The 18,710-nt window shown below is 61.6% G+C and overlaps 2 protein-coding genes across 2 annotated transcripts; both read right to left on the bottom strand.

Annotated features, from left to right (window-relative positions):
* Positions 1-1,433: 1,433 nt before the first annotated feature.
* CILP2 (cartilage intermediate layer protein 2) lies at positions 1,434-9,988 on the bottom strand. Its single transcript, XM_042977337.1, has 8 exons — positions 9,925-9,988; positions 8,796-8,894; positions 7,525-7,797; positions 6,709-6,864; positions 5,362-5,640; positions 4,850-4,958; positions 4,497-4,654; positions 1,434-4,257 (listed from the first exon to the last, which is right to left on the bottom strand). The coding sequence occupies exons 1-8, from the start codon at positions 9,986-9,988 to the stop codon at positions 1,922-1,924; spliced, it is 3,474 nt and encodes a 1,157-aa protein (XP_042833271.1). The 3' UTR covers positions 1,434-1,921.
* Positions 9,989-10,652: 664 nt separating this feature from the next.
* Positions 10,653-18,666, bottom strand: YJEFN3 (YjeF N-terminal domain containing 3). Its single transcript, XM_042978700.1, has 6 exons — positions 18,064-18,666; positions 14,709-14,817; positions 12,819-12,929; positions 12,480-12,593; positions 12,249-12,399; positions 10,653-10,908 (listed from the first exon to the last, which is right to left on the bottom strand). The coding sequence occupies exons 1-6, from the start codon at positions 18,120-18,122 to the stop codon at positions 10,700-10,702; spliced, it is 753 nt and encodes a 250-aa protein (XP_042834634.1). The 5' UTR covers positions 18,123-18,666; the 3' UTR covers positions 10,653-10,699.
* Positions 18,667-18,710: the final 44 nt, after the last annotated feature.

Below are 18,710 nucleotides of genomic sequence, written 5' to 3'. Positions count from 1 at the left end.
CGCCCAAACCTGGACTCCAGCAGAGTTCTGAGGCCCACCCTCAGAGACTGGGGCTGAGGCCTCTGGGTTTGTCAGATTCTCCCTGACCCCCTAGGCCCCCTAGCCTACCCCTGGCCAAGGGAAGAGGTTCCCACGAAGGGAATGGCCTGAGCAAAGGCATGAGGGCTGGAGAGGTTGAGAGCTGTCAGACTGAGCTGGACGGGAGCCAGCGGACCATGTGGGCCCAGGGCTGACCCCGCAGGTGTGCTGGGGTCCGTGTGTGAACCTACCTCCCTACCAAGGCCGGATCGGCTCCGCGCTGGCACAGAGCTGAAGCCTCCAAATGCTGCACAGGCACATGGTGGTGTGGACGGGAGGGGCGGAGGCAGCAGTGGGTGGGCGGACAGGCGGGTGGTAGAAAGGTAGGTGGGTGGGTGGGTGGGTGTGCAGAGGGCCCTGGGTTAAGGGAACACCCCGCACCCCCACTCCCCGCTGTCACCCCATCCCTGGGGTGAGGGACACAATGCCTCCCATCCCAGGTCCCCAGCAATGCCGCTTTGATGCCTTCCTGGGGCCAAGGGAGTCCCAAGCATGTGCCGGAGGGGGCTGTTGAGCCATCCAAGGAGCCCCTGCTCCTGCGGGGATTCACTCCAGGGCCCGGGCAGCCCTTTGCCTCTCCCTGTGGGGGCCCAGTTTCCTCTGTCTGGAAAGCGGGAGTGTGGCCAGGAGGACTCGCGCACGCGAGCACACAGAGCCACGCACACAGAGCGCCAGCAAGCGATGTTCTGCCGCCTCCAGACTGAGTCCTGGTGAAGTAGAGGGCCCAGGGCCATGGCCTCGGGCAGCCCGGTCACCATGTGGCCAAGGTGTGGCCAGGCCTCAGCCGGGTGGGGCCTAAGGAGGGGCAGCGTGACCCTGGCTGAGGAAGTCCAGAGCAGGCTCGATTCCTGCCGCCTGGGGCATGGGCCCCTGCCAGGGCCCCTCCCTGCCCAGTGCGGCCCTCGGGCACACGGCCAGGCTCAGAGGAAAAGGCCAGGGCGGCAGCTGCTACCGTGTTCAGCGGTCAGGGCGGCACAGGCTCGGGCTGCCCACGAGTCAGGTCTGCACACACGTGTCACAGACACACTTCTGTGTGACTCTGCCAGGACCCACACACCAGCCCGAGGCACGCCCGGCACCTCGTGGAGGCCTCTGAGCTGCTTGCACGCCCATGTCGGTGTCTGCTCCAGGCCCCTTTCCACCTGCCAAGGTCTGGGTCCAGCAGCCGCAGCCTCCATTTTCAGTCCCCAAGACCGACACCATGAGTGGGAAATGAAGCATCTTTAATTGGTTCCTTGCCCCAACCCCCCACCCCGGGGGGGGGGGGAGGGTTTCCAAGCACCAAACATGTGAGAACTGTGCCCTTCAGCCCCAGAACCAAGAAGCCCTTGCCTGACTTTCGTTGGGCCTGGACCCCCACTCTTAACCCCTGCGACCAGCCCCGTAGGCTTTGTTTCAATAAATAACCCCTAGAACAAAGCTTGGGGCAGGGGATCCAATAAAGCACCCAGCTCGGCAACAGGCAGAGGGGGCTTCAGGCTTCAGGCGGGAAATCTCAAGGGGCAGAATATCTGAAATCAGGGTCAAAACACACATAAAATCAGAGCCAGCGCTCGAGCTGGGAATGACTCCTCCCAGGCCTCCGTCGGCTGCCCGATGGTCTCCCAGGATGCTGGCTCCTGCTGCCGGGAAGAACTCCACTTTGCCTCACACAGCGACAGTCCCCTGCCTGGCAGTTCCACAACCCGGCACTCCTAGTTCCTATCTTGACTCTGAACTCTGGGCAGGGGAGGGAGAGGGGGGCCCAGAAACCTAGGGAGGGAGCATCTGGGGAAGGGGGCTGAGACTTCCGAGGTACAGAGGAGTCCGGAGCAAGGCAGAGGAGTAAGGCCACGAGCCCAGGTCACTGGCGGGCCCTGCCCCGGCGGGTACGGAGGGGACCTGCGGCTTGAGCCTGTGCCCGGGTCACCTCACCCATCTCCCTGCGGATGTCACCAAGCGCTGTTGCCGGGGACTCCAGCAGCCTCTGGAAGAGGCTAGGCCGGCCGGCTGGTGGCTCCCGACACTGGAAGGTGACAGCTGTGCCAGCATCGGCCTTCATTTCCCTAGAGAAGCCGTCAGAGGAGCCATCGAAGCAGCGGCCGATGGCGATCTCCTTGGCCAGCCTCGGGCTCTGGTCGGTGACCGTGTAGACACCGTAGTTGTGGCCCAGAGGGTCGAGCGGGGCCAGCATGGCGAAGGCAGCCGGGTCGTCAGCTGGGGCGGGTGGGGGGTGCCTGGCCAAGTAATCCCGCAGGAGTCCGTTGACCGCCACTCGGCGGCAGCTGCCCTGGGGCGTGATGGTCACCAGCGTCCTGTCCACCTGACGTTGATCAAAGAGCATCCCGCTGCACTTGAACTCCACACAGGCCGCGGACGTGCCGGGGTGCTCGGGGTCTCGGACGCTCCGGGCGTCCCGAAGCCCGTAGAGCTGGCCCTGGGTGCGCGGGTGGCTGCCCCCAGCGTTGTGGGAGCGGACCATGTACTCCTGGGGGCCTTGGATCTTCACCTTGAGGAAGCAGGCCCGGAACTCCTGGGGGTTGGGCCACCAGGCCAGGAGGTCCCCAGTCCAGGAGGCCGGCACGCCCTCGCGGAACGGGACCACGTTGTACTCGTACTTGTCCGCCTCCACGCGCGCGAAGCGGAAGTGGCTGGCGGTCACCGGGGCCTCCTGGCATTCTCGCAGGCTGCGCCACGGGTACACCGGGCCGTTGGCCTCGGCGGGGTCGCCGGGCCTGGGTTTAGCGAGGTTGATGCGGAAGCCGTTGCGTTTGAGGGCTGGGTCGTCGTGGTCGGTGCGGCGGTAGCCCAGCTTGTCCAGGTAGGGCTGCGCCACGCCCACGGTGGCCGCGTGCGGGCGGGGCCGGGAGGGCGCGGGCTCCAGCTCCTCCCCGCCCAGGGTGGCCGTGACCAGGGCAGTGTAGGCGTCCGGCCGGTCCGTGTCGCAGAAGGCGGGGAGGCAGGCGCCGTTGGGGCCGGTGACCGCGCTGTCGAAGCGGCCCCAGGCACGGGGGTTGGCCGCGAAGCCGGGGGCAGGCTCCAGGTTGACCAGCGTGACCACCACACCCTCCACCTGCTCGTTGGGGGTGAACTTGTCGTTGGCATAGGCGCGCACCTTCACGAAGCAGCGGCGGCGCTCGGGCACGTCCAGGTTGAACAGACGCCGCTCGCGGATCTCCACGTTGCCCACTAGGAAGACCCTCTCCTCCCTGCGGACCCGAGGGGCCGCTGACCCCTCTCGCTGGAAGCCGCTCTCCTCCTCCCACAAGCCTGTGTCAGGGTTCAGTGACCACAGCTTCAGGGCCTCCACGTGGCCCGCCATGTGGATCTGGCCGGCATTGACGCGCACGGCCACCGGCCCTGCCTGCAGCTGCTCCGCGGAGCCCGCGGCGCGGAGGTCCACCGCGAACATGCCATAGGTGCGCAGCGGGGCCAGCTCGCCGTCACTGTCCACGAAGCGCAGGTCACTGGGGGCGGCCGCCGCCGAGGTGAGATCTCGGGGGTCCACGAAAGTCACCCGGGCCTCCACGGCCCCCGTGTAGGGTTCACCATCGGCTCTGCGGAAGGCCCCGGGCGGGAGGACCAGCTCGCCCAACGGGTCCTCCTCTTCCAGCTCCCCAAGAGGGATCGTGTTGCTCTGGCTGGCATCTAAGATGACAGGGGCTTTCTTCCGCATGGCTTTGACATCGTGGTATACGCCACCACCTCGAGGGGCAAAAGGCAGAACTCTGACAGTGTCCATGAACTCCCCACTGGGGTCCACGAAAGTTACCACCAGCCGCTGGGTGGAGGGCGGCACCTCAATGGTGAAGTCGCCCTGATAAGATGTGAATCCAATGGGCTCCCGGCCTAGCAGGATCTGGGCAAAACGCAGGGGTTCCCCTGAGTCGGTAGCCACCACGCGTCCCCGAACCAGCACCCGAGGGGGTAGACATTTCTGACAGCCACACTCAGCCACCACTTTGACGGGGAGGACATAGTTGGAGCAGTGGATCTCCTTGCTCTCCAGGCGGCGAACAGAGCAGCAGCGGGACCCCGAGTCCCCACACCGGGAGCTGGAGCCTGCAGGGCTGGGGCAGAGGGTGTCAGAGCAGAGACCCACGTCCAAGTAGGCGGGGCCACTGCCAGGCTGGCCACAATCATCTGGGAGCTTGATCAGATGCTCTTGGGGCTGGGGATTGCAGGCTGGCTGGCCCGGGGCTGCAGAGCAAGAAATCAGAGCAGATCAGAGTAAGGGGGAGGGCTCCACTGAAGCCAGGGTTGGGGCCTGGATTGGGATCAGGGGCTCAACCCAGGGGCTCGGTGGGGGCCCGGGATCAGACTCAGCAGGGTCAGAGAGCAGTCTGCAGCTGGGGCTCCATTTGGGGTTGCTTTCGCTGGTGATGGGTCTCGGCTAAGTTTCAGGGCATGCTCAGGGTTGGGGGGCTGAGGGTGCTCACCCAGCACGGTAAGCCGGGCGCTGCCCGAGCGCACGGTGCCCGCATCGTTCCACGCTTTGCAGTGATAGGTGCCTGCCTGGTCTGGGCGCAGCCCCCGAAGCTCCAGATGGGCCCCGTACCTGTGTTCTCGCCGGTCCAGCAGGGTCCCGTTGTGGAACCTGGGTGGCAGGTGGGCAACACCAGGGGGCCCTCAGCACAGGGAAGGGGCTGCATCCGTCCCCCATCCCCCATGCAGCCCAGCAAGGTTGTAGAGCATCTTTCTCCCAGTCTCTGAGGCACCACATGTCATGGAAAATCCAATCAAACCGCAAAGCTGGGTGCAAGGCCCTTGGGCATTGGAGCAGGGCACTCACCAGGAGTATTTCTTGGGCATGGGGGTGCCTGAGGCTTTGCAGCAGAAGGTTACGTTCTGGCCAGCCTCTCGCACTCGGGACTCGGGGTGCTTCACCAGGTAGGGTTTCTCTGGGGGCAAAGGTGGCAAAGGTCCTGCCCCATCCCAGCTTCTCCCAACAAACCTTCCCAAGGGCAGGGCCCCATCCTTGCCCTTCCAGGGATGCCCTGTTTCACCTGTGGCTCTTCTGATGACCTCTCCATTCAAGTTCACCCCATGGCTGCTCAAGATGGTGCCCCATCTTAATGCTGCCCCCCTGCAAGTCCCTGTCTCATCTCGCGTCTTCTCCAGCTTCTCACAGTGTATTTGTTCCTCCCATGGCAACATATTTAGTGTTATGCTTTCTCCAATGGCCGTGTCACATCTTATTTCTTCCCCAGTGACCTCATGCTGCACCACATCCTCCCAAGTGTCACCCAGAATTTCCTTCTTAGCTTCTCAGCCTCCTCACCCTCCTTGCCCTGGGGCACTTACCCAACTTATTAAGGACAACAGTGACCACAGCAGAGATAGAGCCATTGGCCTGGGCCTGGCCCAGGCCTGCAGAGAAGCCATCCATTTGGGCACTGACATTGGCCCGGCTGCTGGCACACACTCCAGGAATCCGGAAGGTCCCATGGGCATCGGTGATGGCCACAGTGCCAGGCCAGTCTCTCAAGGAGACCCTGGCTCCTGGCAGTGGACGCCCAGATGGGGTGACCACCGAGCCCAGGAGGATGTGGTCAGGGCACTTGCAGGTCTTGGAGCTGCAACCTGGGGGACAAAGGCAGGCAGAGGAACAGAGGAGCCTCTTCACTCCCTCCTTCCACTCGGTCACTCAGCAAAGATGCCTAGACACCCTCCCCCCCACCTTGTGCCCCTCAGAGGCCTCAGCATGGCCCTGCTTGCAACAGCCTCTTGTGTGAGTGGGGACATGGGGTTGAGCAGTCAGAACTGGGGCAGACCTGTGGTCCAGAGGGGTGAGGAAAATGCCCTGGTGGAGGGGACAGGATAGGTGACTCTCACAGGACAGAGAAGCTTCTTTTAGCATGAGAGAAAATGTCCAGCAGGGGCTGGGGGCCCAGCTAGGGGTTGGGTCTTGGGCTCAGAACATCTCCCTCCCCTCCCCTCCCAATCCCGCGGTTTCTCCATAAGATGGAAAATTCCACTGAAAACGTCAGGGCAGAGGCGTCAGGAGGGCAGAGCCAGGCGGGGTAGGGTGGGGACCCCACTACCCCATTGGCCACCGTGCTCCCCCACCCTGCCATGGGCTCTGCGGGCGCAGTCTCCAGACCATGTTTGTGGAGCCCAGGCGGATCGGAATTTCCAGTCGCCTCCTGGCTGGCCTGGTGTCTGGCCCTGGGAGGGCTTGGGCATGGTGTCTGCCAGGGTGTGAGCGCGTGTCCGCGTGGGCGTGGGGTACGGGAGAGGGGGGCTGTGAATGCCACGCGTGTGTGCCCCAAGCACATGAGCTGGCTTCAGTGTGTCCGTGTCCACCAGGACATCCACACGCTTGGTGGCGCGCCCAAAGCAATGCCCACTCGGATCTGCCCGTGCCTGGACATGACCTTCTTGGCGTTCGCCCATCCAGATACACACATTCACCAATGCTCCTCCGCGTGGGGCGGGGGGACGGGGGCGCAGAAGGGAAGGAAGGGCCAGTCTCCATGTGTTCCAAGTTCTGGTCCCCGAGGACCCGCCTCTTCCATTCCAGCCCCATCCCATCAGGCTCATTCCCAACCCGCCTCTCCCCACTAGGTACCCTCCTCAGCAGGCCGCCTCCCTCCAAGTCCAGGCCCCGCCTCTAACTCAACACTCTCCTCCAGGCCCCATCCCTCCTACCTGGACAAGGAGGGCGTACACACTTCTGCGCCTCCAGGGGACGCCCCGGACACGCATCCCCAGACGTGCTTGGGCAGCGGCGGCGGCGCAGGCGACGGCCTGGCCCGCAGCTCCCTGAACAGGGACCCCACGGGCCCCACGCGCCCCACGTGGCCTCTGCGGTAAGGGCGGAGAGGAGGGAAGGTGAGACGGTGGCCCACGCCAGGGACTGCGCCTCCTGGAAATCTAGTAACAATGTAGGACTGGAGGACGCCCCCCGCTAAGTGCGTCCGAGGATGGGTCCCCCAAGAGAGAGGTTCTGCCCATTGCTCTCATCAGTTGTCCCCCAGGCTCACCTGTCGAACGTGCAGTTGAGGTAACACCCCATTTGCCCCAACCCCAGATAAGCTCCCCGAGGTTAGCCGTGCTGTTCTCCCTGCGTCCCTCATACATTTGGGGTCAAAACACGCCCCCAAAGAATGGAGCTGTTACAGATGAGCAACTGAGGGCAGCAGGAGGGAGATGAGCTCCTGAGGGGTCTTTCTTGTTCCCTACCTGGGCCCCTATTCCCAGGCCCTCCTTTCCAAAGCCCCGCCCCTATATGATCCAGCCCACTCCTTGGACCTTGCTAAAGGACCCCCAGCTCTTTCTAACCACGCCTACATCCACACGGCCCTGCCCCCTTTCCTCAGTACCACCCATTCAAGCTCCACCCACCTATGACCCATGTCTGCCAATCCCCACTCTCTTCTCTGCATGACTAATATAGATCCCGCCCTCTCCCCAGCCCCTCCCATCCCCACACAGTCCCCGCCCCTCCCTGGGCCCCGCCCTCACCAAGCGGGCAGCGGAAGCGCACGTGGTAGTTGGAGCAGCGGCGGCCGCGGGGCTGCTCGCGGTTGAGGCACCAAAAACCTCGCGTGGGGTTCAAGTGCACACGCTCGCCTACAGTGGACGGCAGGGCCCAGTCCGTGGTGCGCGCCTCCAGCGCCAGCGGCCGCGGGCACACGCGCGCTGGCCCGTAATAGAAGCGGATGGCAGCCAGGCTCTCGAAGTCGCCGTCGCCGCCGGGGTGGTCCACGTTGAACCAGGACGTCCACTGGCTGGCCTCTGTGGGCACCGCACGCTCTGGGACCCGGGCCACAGCCTGTCGGGCCTCATCAGTGCATGCAGGGGCCCAGGAAGCGGCCTGCCCACCCCCATCTCCGAGGTAACTGTTTACCTGCTAAGACGGTCACCCCACCCCCAATGAACACGGGCTAACCCAGCCCGCCCTTGACCCGCCCAGATCCAGGGTCCTCTAGGGCACAAGGAGCTATAAAGGGATTAAGGGAGGTTGGCCTCCCCTAGCACCAGCCCCCGTTCTGCTGCCCAATACTTGAGCTGGCCCATTAGTTCAGGTTGACATTTTGCCACGCTGACATCTTGACACTGTCTCAGCAGCCCCCAACCTTAAAATTAAGCCTGTCCCCCACCTCAGAATTTAGAACCCCTGAGGTGTGAGGAGACACAAAAGTAGCAGGAGGAGACCCGATGGAGAACAGCCCTAGCTGTGGCTTTCCATTGCCTGGCTGCTCCTGGTTAGAGCCAGCTGGGGCCTTGCTCACTGCCTGGATGAACCCACCAGGCAACCTGTTTCACAGAAGCCACAGGTGGGAACGGTCTGGCCTCCCAGAAGTCAGCTTCTGCTTCCATCAACTCCCGCCCCCACCGCCCCCCACCCCACCTGCGCAGGGGCCGGGGGAGGGGGGGGTGTGTGCTCACTCCTTTCCTGACTTTCCCAGCTAGGAAACCAGAGACCCAGGTTCCAGAACTACAGGTCTGGAATCTACTAGAAGCACCCTGCACGATGCTTCCAGTAGCAGGGAGGAAGCACCCACTCCCACCCTACATTGGTTTCCTCCTTGACAAAACAGGCCCTGGACTCTCACCCCTCTGCTCCTAAAACTTAGACTTCTGGGGGCACCTGTGCCAAGGGCTGCCATGTCCAGGGACCAGGAAGTTACTGGCCTTTCACCCCTTGTGTCCCCTCCTTACATGACCACACCAACCAGAGCTCACATAGTGAGTCCACAGCAGAGCCAGGACTTGGACCCAGGATGACTCACCTTCCCAATCCTCCAGGGCTGGTGAGGGCTGTCCGGGGCGCAGAGATGGGCCTTCAAAGCCCCAGGCAGTTGCTGTGGGCTCCTCAGGGGGGGTAGTAACTGTGGGAGGGATGAGGAATGGAGGGAAGGAAACATGCTGATGGGGACCTCTGTGGGCTGCTTGTATACAAGGTGCTGTCATGATCATCCCCATTTCACGGGGCGGGGTTGGGGGGTAGTGAGTGAGGGTCTCAGAAGCCAGAACCATCTCTCTGGCTGACCCCAAGGAATGCAGGAACACCCCCCCACCCCGCCTCCAGGAAACCTCCCTATGGCCCCTACCCCCAATCTCCTGCAGCCCCATCCCTCCCTCTGCCCTGGCCAGGATGCCATAGTCTGGGGAAGTCTGTGTGTCTGGTCTGACCCAGTTCTCCCCCTCAGTGTGCTCAGCGACCATGGGTTTAGTTGGCTCTGCCTCTGCCCTCAGGTGGAGCTGCGTTCTTCATCCATTTGCGGGGTTGGAGGTCTCTCCCTCAGTGTACCTTCCATCCCTTCACTTGGGGCCCAAGCTGCCATTGGGAGGTCTTTGGCATCTAGCCTGGCTTCTCTGACCTTGAGTTATCTAAGATAGCCAGGCTGAGCGGTGACCTCAGACAAGTCCCTTCCCTGTCTGTGTCTCAGTCTCCTCATCTGGGAAATGGATCCAGTGCCCTGTTCCACTGAGTGCTCCTGAGACGGGAAGTTTTCTGAATGGTGTGTTTGTGGAAGAGAAGGAGATGTGTGAGAGGGGGCCGCTCTGACCCCTTAATCCTGGGCCAAGACACAATGCTTCAGAGTCCAAATGCCGGGGGTGAGACCGGCCCCCCGCTGTCCCCAGGAACCTAAAGGAGCCTAACTAAAGTTCATATGGATACTCCGAGTTCCCCTACCTCTCTTGAGGAGGCAAGAGAACAGAGAAGTTTCCTCCCTTCCCTCCCCCGGGCGCGTTGTTGGTCCCAAGAATCCATACCCCCGACGCCCCTTCACTCCACTCCCGGGCTGACGAAGGGGGACCCAGGTCTGAGGACGCCAGAGTGTCCCTTGGTTCCCTCTCCCGGAGCGGCTGCGTGCCAGGCCTAGGGGTCTGGGCTGGGGTCATGGGGCGCCTCACCTCGAGCCCCCGCCAGGTGCGCGGCGGCGACAAAGAGGCAGAGTAGTGGCGGCAATGACGCCATGGCCGGGTCCGAGAGTCCGAGGGAGGGTCCGGGCTCCGCGGCGCGCTCGGATCCGACTCCCGCGGGTCTGGCGGCCGCTGGGGCTGAGGGTGGGGGCGGGAGGTGACCGCAGGCCACGCCCCGTGCAGGCCACGCCCCGTGCAAGCATCGCTCCCTGGCCCTGGGTGACTTCGGTGAGCTAGCAACCTCCCCGGTCGCCCCCTTCGGTGCGTCCGGCTGTGCCTCCGCCCTCAGGCTGGCCTGCGTCCTCCCCCCCCCCCCACCCCCCGTCGCCAGCTGGAAGTCCCTCCCTCAACCCACTCTCCATTCTCCACCTTGGGTCCCAAGCTGCCTGCGGGACGTGCCTCTTGGAATGGAGCCTGAGGCTGCCCAAACACTCACGCTTCAGGCAGCCGTTTAGGCGGCGAGGAATCCTCCATCGAGTCTAACTTCAATCCTGTTGGCGTTAGGCCACCCCAAGCAGGCTGGAAGTCCCACCCCGAATCTACCTTCGACTCTTCTGGCTCTAGTTTTCCCGGCCAGCGGGAAGTCCCGCTCTACGACTACCCTCCGTGCCTCCAGCCTTGGGCTCCGGGGGGCGGCGGGAAGCGCCCCCCCCCCGAGTCTGCCCACCCCCGCAGCGGAGCCGGCGCACAGAGGAGGCGGAGGCGAGGTGGTGGGGGGACGGCTGTTTATTGGCGGGGGTCCAAGCCGCGGGGACGCGGGTGGCGGTCAGAGCGCCGCGACGCAGTCGGTGCCCGTGTATCCTGGCAGGCGTAGAGCGAACTTTCGGCGCACGTCGTCGGGCACGAATCTGCCGGCCACGAAGTGGTGGCGGCCGGAGAAGCGGCCGGCGCAGCGCTTGGGCGCAGCGAGCGATACCAGCACGTCCGGTCGGAGCCCGTCCTCGGCGTCGCCGCCGCCGGTCTCGGCGTCCCAGCCTGAGGGAGGGAGGGAGGGTGGGGGAATCGGGAGCTGGGAGGGGTGCTTGCCTTCGGGCGAGAGAGTCTTGCCTCCTCTCCACCCGTTTCCCCTTCCCCATCAGACTCAGCCTCTGCTCTCTGACGCGTGAGGCTTGGTCAGACCTGCCTCCCCATAGTACTGAGCCTCCGCCCTCAGACCAGTGTCTCCCCTTCCTTGGAGATGTTTCCCTCCTCCTATGACCAGGGCGTCGGCCCTCATCTTTTCTGCCCCTGCTGCCATCATGCAACCAACCTTTCTTCTCCATCTGACTCAGCCTCTGCCTTCAGACTACATCGTTTCCACCTGCTGCCCTTTGCCAGTCAGACCCATGCCTCTGCCTTTGGACCCAGCATCTGTCCCAATTCCTCCCTCCCGATCGATCTTGACCTTCCCCTCTTCGACTAGAGCCTCTTTCCACCCAGGCTTCCTAGCCAGCCTTCCTCCTCTGACCAGATCCCCCCTCTCCACTCAGGACAGACTGGCCTTCATCCTCAGGCAAGCCTCCCCCCCTAAGACCTGTCTCCTTACTCCTGGTCCTTGCCTCTGACAGGATGTGGCCCCCTCCCCACCCAACCCCGATGTCCATCCTCCTCCCTCTGACCTGACATCTCTGTGTTCATCCTCACACTAGATCTTGCCTTTTGAATGGACAGGACCCCGCCCCCTCCCTCACTGTGCCCTAGCCTCTGCCAGCTCTCAAATGAGCCTCTACCTTCAGACTAGGGGCCTTGGCTTCTCCCCTGCTTCTGACCAGAGTCTGGAGCCACTAACTAAAAGCCTTCTCCGTCTGACTTTAATCCTTCCTTCTGTGACCCTAGTCTCTACCTTCAGACCAGACAGCTCCCCTCTTCATAGCTAACCCCTTGCTCTGTGGCACCCTGCTGGGGGTGGCCCTGAGGTCTTGAAAGCTGGGGGACATCCCCCTGAGTATGGCCACCCCTGTGGAGGGTCCGGCTGGCCAGCAGCTGTTTGTTCCGTCTGCCCGTCGCCTAATGGCTCCAACAGGCGTGGGGCGGCGGCCAGGACGGGCGAGGCCTTTGCCGAGTGAGCTCACGTCTGCCCAGGCAACTGGGCCAGGGTGGGCAGCGGGCATGCTGGGCCGGGTGTGGAGGGGTTGGGACATGGGATCACCTGGGCAGCAGCCTCTGTCTTCCCCATCTTAGGGATGGACGTGACCCTCACCCAGAGTGCATGAGCCATCCATGCTGGGGAAACGGAGGCTCAGAGAAGGCAGACAGGCTGGGCCCATCAGAAACTGGGGTGCAGAGGGCCCCCCTCCCAAGGCCCCAACATGCCCCCCCCCGCCTGCCTGGCATGCCTGAAGGAATGTCCAGGCTCACAAGGGGGATGGACAGCAGCTTGAGTGTGGCCAGCGCACGAGTGCAGGGGCCTCCGATCTCTCCCGGCTCCGCACCAGGGCCCAGCACGGCATCCACCACCAGCCCATAGGCATCGTTGATGAGCTGGACCTGAGAGGGCGGGCATGGTTAGAAGGTGGCCTTTGGGCACTGCCCCCCCCTTCCCCCCTCAGTTGCCACCAAGCGCTGACCTCTGTGGGCAAATAGGACAGGAAGGGGATGTCCATTTTCTCGCACTGGGTAGTCAGGTCCCGGTGCAGCAGGTCTAGTGAGCGTGTAGGGTAGAAGATGGTCGGTTCATACTCCTGGTGGGGAGGGGCAGAAAGGAGTCGGCCCTGAGGGCCCTTCCAGGCTTCCTACTGGGCCTTACTTAGCCCCCAGATCTGGATATGAGGCCAGAGACCCTGCCTGGGGCAAGCACTGGGCATATTCTGTCCCTCCTGGGACACTGTCAAGAGGAGGTAGCAATTTCTGCGGGGACAGGGTTGAGGGGGTGACCCTAGGAGGCCAAGGGGGTCCTTGCTACTCACAAACACCCGCAGGTGCCGGGCACAGACCAGCCCCACCGCCCCGTTCTGCTCCGGGCCACACACGACCAGCACTGTCCTCTGCTTCCGGGAGAGAGTTGGCAAGGGGAACACCTGGCAGGGGGCACAGCAAAGGCAAAGGCATGATGCTTGGAATTCCTCCTTATTTGGGTGGGGAAACTGAGGCTCGGAGTAGCGAAGGAACGGCCATGGGCCCGGAGGCAATAGAACAGGAGGAAAGACATTCTGGGCAAGGGGCGTAGCCCCTTGGGGCCTCAGTTTCCTCCTTGGAGATGCAGAGTCCTTGCTTCAGGCTCTGCCAAGCTGGAGCAGGAAAACGTGCCTTCTGCCACCACCCGGCGCCCAGAGTGTGGTTTGTTTATTCTCGGCCTGAGTTGCAGACATTCTTCCACCTTTTTCCACCGCAGTGGCTGCCCCTCCTCCGCCCACGTTTCCAGGCCTCGGCCCTCCCAGAGGCCCCAAAGTTGGTGGGGGGGGGGGGACAGAGGGAGGGTATTTTTTCCAACCTGAGATGCCCTGTTTCCCTCCATCTGCCTCTGTCTTCGTCTATCTTTCTCTCTGTGTCTCTGTGGGCCTGTGCATCAGTCTCTTTAACACAGGAGTTAAGAGCACTGGTGTTCAAGTCACAGCCCTGCCCTGACTCTCTGCATGGCCTCTGCCCCCTCTCCTCTCCCAGCCTCACTTGGCCTGTATCGATTGGGAGTGACGGTGGCACTGACATGGGGCCTCTCGAAGACAGGGCACCCCAGGGGGCCTGGCTGTACCCTGACCTCCAACCACACAGAGAGCCAGGTGTACCTTTTTTGTCTCCTCCCCAAGGTCTCGGTGAGGTCCTGAGCCACCTGCGACCACACTAAGCCAGGTGCGGAGCCCTGAGACCGGAGACTGAGGGAGGCAACAGTGACTCCAGCTTGACTGGGGCTGAGGGTCCTCTGGACAGACTTGGGGCTTTCGGGGCAAAAACTGGACGGCAACTGGTTAGCAAGGGCCAGGCAGGAGTTTACTACGCTGGGTTTACTTTTACTTTTGGGGTTTCACCATTTCCTTCTCCTTCGGGACCTTCACTCAGGATGTTTCATTTGAAATAGAAATGTTAAAAAAAAAACAACCAACTGAGCCTACATGAAGAAAGCAATTGTGTTCAACAAAAGTCTGCAGTGGCGACAAGAAGAGGAAGACAGAGAGGCAGAGAAGGGTTACATGTGGGAGCCCTGACACCATCGGGCACTTCTCTAAGGCATTTGTGTTTATTAGCTGGTGTCAGTTTATTGCTCTTTCTTTGGAGGGGGAAACAGGCCCGCGGTTTGGCAACATGACCAAAGGCACTGCATGGCGGCATCTTCGTTGCTTATCACTCTCGCATCCCTTGCAGGCACCTCGAGGCTGGGACTCTGCTAACTCCTCCCTAGGACCTACACTATGCAGGCCACCCCTGCCTCTGGGCCTCAGTTTCCTCATCTGCAGCATGGGGAGGGGGGTTGGTACTCGGCCTCCAGGAACCGATGTCTCCTTTACGGAGATCCAATTGATGGCAGAGGCAGGTGGTCACATCTGTACCTCAAGGACCTCAGGACCATCCTGCAGCAGCTTTAGTCTCTGCTCCCCGGCCTCCAAGTCTCTGGGGACTTCTCTATCTGCCCTGACCCTCACTGACACCTGGGGTCTTGGGTCCCTGCCTGGTCTAGACCAGTGATGATCCTCTCTGGGCCTCAGTTTCCCCACCTGAGTGATGGGCTGGAGTGGCTCCACACAAAAAGGGGTTTCTTGAGTCCTGGATCAGCCTGACCACAGGGCTCATGCAGCTAGGCCTCCTCTGCTCTGGCAGGCTGGCCATCTGGTTGGGGTCAAGGTCAAAGATCAGGGGTTAGATACCTTGGTCACAGCCACAGCACTAGCATGGCCACACAACTCCACCAGCTGCTGCCGCCCAAAGCGATAATCTTCCAACAGCTCCCGCTCCAGGGCTGCTGCCTCTGCAGTGCTGGGGGACAGAGTGGGGAGAGACGCTCAAAGACACACAGAAAGACAGAGAGAGAGGCTCAGATGGAACCGGTAATGTTCCACTAATATCTCCAGCTAGGCCCTAATGCCCCCCCCCCCCCCCGCCCCCTCAGTTTCCCCACCAGACGTGCTGGCGGTTGACTGGCACCGCGGAAGGTTTAAGCTGAAGCCCAAGGCACGGGCGCCCTCTGGTGGTCGAGGGAGGCGTGGCGGCGCGTGTTGGTTCTATTGCCCCAAAGCGTGGGAGACTGGAGCCGGGCCCAGATGCGCCCGCCCCCACCGCGGAAAGAACCCAGAAGGAGGAATGGAGCGTGAGAAACTTTGATGGGGGCGAGGGGCCAGGTGCATGCAGTGGAAACCGCTGAGCAAGCTCCCGAACACTGGAGGGGGCAGACTGGCCTGGGGAGGGGGGTGGTGCCCGAGGGAGGCGGATTTTGAAGGCTGCAGAGGGGTTCACTTAGGGAGGTGGATGGGGAGCCCACGGCTATGGGGCCTTATTGGTGACCCTGCAATAATTGTGGCCAGAGAATTGGGGCTTACCCATCTGGGGTGAAGGTCTGCCATCAACTCACCGAGTGACTGGGCTCTGTCACATCTGAGTTTTGCTTCCTCTTTTGCAAAAGTAAAGGCAGGAAGGATAGGCTAGATAATTTTCAAGGTCCATTTCAAAATGCAAACATGGGGCCCGCTATTTAAGATTTAAGAATTTTCAGATAATGACAACAGCATGAAACTAAGCGTTGGGCCCTATTAAGAGCAGGGACCAAGCTGGCCCTGGCTTAGGGACCTTCCAAGGAGCACCTACCGCCACCTCAGCAGACCCTAGAGAGCATAGTAGTGGTAGTAGGACCAGGCCCAGAAGAATCAGAACATTCAAGCACTCTGAGAAGCCAAGTGACTTGCCCAGGGTCACCCAGGAAACAAGGGGGAAAAACCGAGACTTCTGCCCTTGGTGTCTGTCTCCAGAGCCATGGATAGGGTGTGAGCAAAGAGGCAGGGGCAGACCTACAGACAGCAGAGGTTTCTTAGGATGAATCTTTAGGTTCCTTCCTTCAGTTCTGTGAGGAGACCACAATCTTTTGGCCAATTTTTGCAGTGTGATCAGGCTGGGCAGGAGGAGGGGCATAAGTAAGGACTGCTGTGGGATGCGGAATCAGGGAGGACTTCTGGAGGAGCTGGCCTGGAGCACTATGGGAGGTAATCCACGTGGTAAGAACAGCGAGGGTGGGAATGAGCTTGGCAGATTCTAGGGATGGAAGTGAGGCCAGTGTGGCTAGAGCGGTACAAGCAAAACAGAAACTGGGTCAGAAAGGCACTTTGGGGGTCCACGTAGATGGGGGAGATGGATGGAGGCTTAGGGCAGGGAGTCTACATGCCCTGAATCATCCCAACAACCAGAGCCAGATTCAACCCCACCTGACTTCAAATAAGTCCAGTTGAAAGACCAGTTGAGGAAAAGGAGCTCACGGTGGGACAAATGAGGAGCACCCCTCTGGGCAGGCCACCTAGGTCCCAGGAAGGAACATGGGAGAAGGTGTTTGGGAATGTGGTTCATTCCTCCACCTTCAACTTGTGACGGGTCTGGCTGTTGCCCCCACAGGAGGGCAGAGAGAAGAGGAGTGTGGGAGGACCACCCATTCCTCCTTTTCTTCCTCTGCCCCAAAGTTTTGGCCTCAGGCCACCACTTGGAACATTATCTCCCTGCCCAACTGGTCATTAGAGTGATAATGGGGACTCCATGGGCAGAGGATGGTTCAGCCTAGGAGCCTGGGAGTGGCGACGGTGGCAGCTCTGGGTCAGGTATGAGTGGGAGTTAGGGCTGGTGAGGGAGGGAAACAGGGCAGAGCCATGTGGGACTGGGCAGGGCAGGGGGCTCAGCTATGAGGGTGCCTCTTGCCGCTCCCAACATCAGCTCCCAGATGAGAGGAGCTGTGAGGACCAGGATTCCCCCACAAGCAGGAAGGCTGAAGCGGCCTGCTTTCAAAGGAACTGGGCCTGACACTCCCAAAATACTTCCAGGAGCAGGCCCTTACGAAGGTGAAGCCAAGGCCAGGGCACCCGTGCCAGACCCTCCCTGCTCTCTTGGCTCCCTCTGCTTCTCCACCTTCAGGCCTCTGCCCACCGGCCCACCATCTTGCCCATCTGGCTGCCTACAGCAGTTCCATGGCCCCCAAACTCAACACAAGAGCCACGGGGCTCTGAAACTTGAATGCCAGATGACATCACCACTGTCTCAAACCTACTTATGGCTCCCCAATATTCAGAGAATATTCAAATTCCTCACCACACCTACACACCCATTATGTCTCTTACCTCATTGTTTCCTCTCCACTTGCCATGTTCCACTCCTACCCGCCCCACGGCGCCCCATCACCCCTCAGCTGGCATCTGAGACCCCACACAACTCCCCCCCCCCCCCATGCCAGATGAAATCGCAGATCCAGCTTCCTTCTGCCTAGGATGTGCTGGGTCTACAGGCTCAATCTGGACATCAATCAGTCACTAGACAGTATCTGCCCTGAGGGCCTGAATGGACAGTGGGCAGAGGACAGATTTGTCAGCCAAATCTGGTTTCCATTGAGGTCCACAGCCCTGCTTGGAGTCCCAGGGCACAAGGACTTAAAGGAGGACATAAGATGAGGACTCAGGACGAGGTGGGAGACACAGCCACAGCTGCCTATTTCAGACCCCAAATCCAATCAAACTACCGGCAAGTGGTCCATGTGTTCAAAAATCCCCCTAGCCCTGGCTCAGGCGGTGGCTTCCTTCCCCAGCCCTCAGTTTCCCTCTCTGGACAAGAAGATAGTCGCAGGTGGACCACCAAGAGGGGTGTGAGTGAGGAGCTAACAGCTCAGCTCTTCCCAGGGAAGACGGGGAGATGAGGGTGGGAGCGCCAGGGTCCCTGGGTGAGATGGAAAGGGGAAGTGGGCCTTGATTAGGTTGAAGGGTAATGGGAGAGCTACTAGTGGTGTTCTGAATAATTCAGAAGGGCGGGCTGAGGAGGATGCAGTTTCCCTGGCAACTCGGCTAGGAGACCTTGGCAGCAGCAGGCTTCAGGCTTCGCCTTTCCAGCGAAATGCGGGGTGGGCCTTGGATCCCCCCAGGCCCCATCCCGGCCATGCCCTTCCTCTGATCTATCCTGCCCGTGATGCCCCCCTCCCAGCCATGCCCTTGCCTCGGGGCCGCATCCTTGCCATGGTCTTTGACGTCCCCATCCCCGGCTGACCTGAGGAAACGCCGCTCCTCGGGCGCCTCCACTGGGTCCGGGCGGGCCGCGCTGCTCATGGCCAGGGTAAGCCGGGACGCGCAGCCTGGCTGCCACCGCCACAGCCTTTTAAGAGCATCCCAGGGCAGATGGGGGCGTCCTCGGTCCTCCTCCCTTCCCGCCCACCCTGTGTATCCGCCAATCAGGTGACACCGCGAAGGCGCTGCGCGCAGGGATTGGCTGGCGGGTGCAGGCAGATTTAACCCTTTGGTGCCAGGAGCGGAGTTGCCTTGGGGACGGAGAATAGTAGAGACGTGGGTATTAGCAGGGCAAGGCACGGACGGGTAGCGACGGACCTGCTACCCCGGTCATGGGGTCTTGGCCTGGGGGCAAGGGGACCTACCTCTGACACCCCTCCACCCCATGCTCCACTCTTCAGATCCCCCATTTACTGATGAGCCCAGGGTGCAGGATGGGGAGCCCCGGCCTGGAGGGGTGGGCTGCTGACAACGAGGACTTCAATAGAGGTAGGAAAATCCAGGCATATTCTTGAGCCAAGGCTGATGGATCCAGGGGCGGTCTCTGGGTGGGTTTTGAAACCACCCTTCCTGGCATCTTCTGCAGAGACCCCAGGTCTAGACCCTATATCCCCAGGCCGTGTGTAACCC

The sequence above is a fragment of the Panthera tigris genome, chromosome A2 (assembly GCF_018350195.1).
Source record: "Panthera tigris isolate Pti1 chromosome A2, P.tigris_Pti1_mat1.1, whole genome shotgun sequence".
NCBI lineage: Eukaryota > Metazoa > Chordata > Mammalia > Carnivora > Felidae > Panthera > Panthera tigris.
This window is presented reverse-complemented; position numbering and strand designations above follow the sequence as displayed.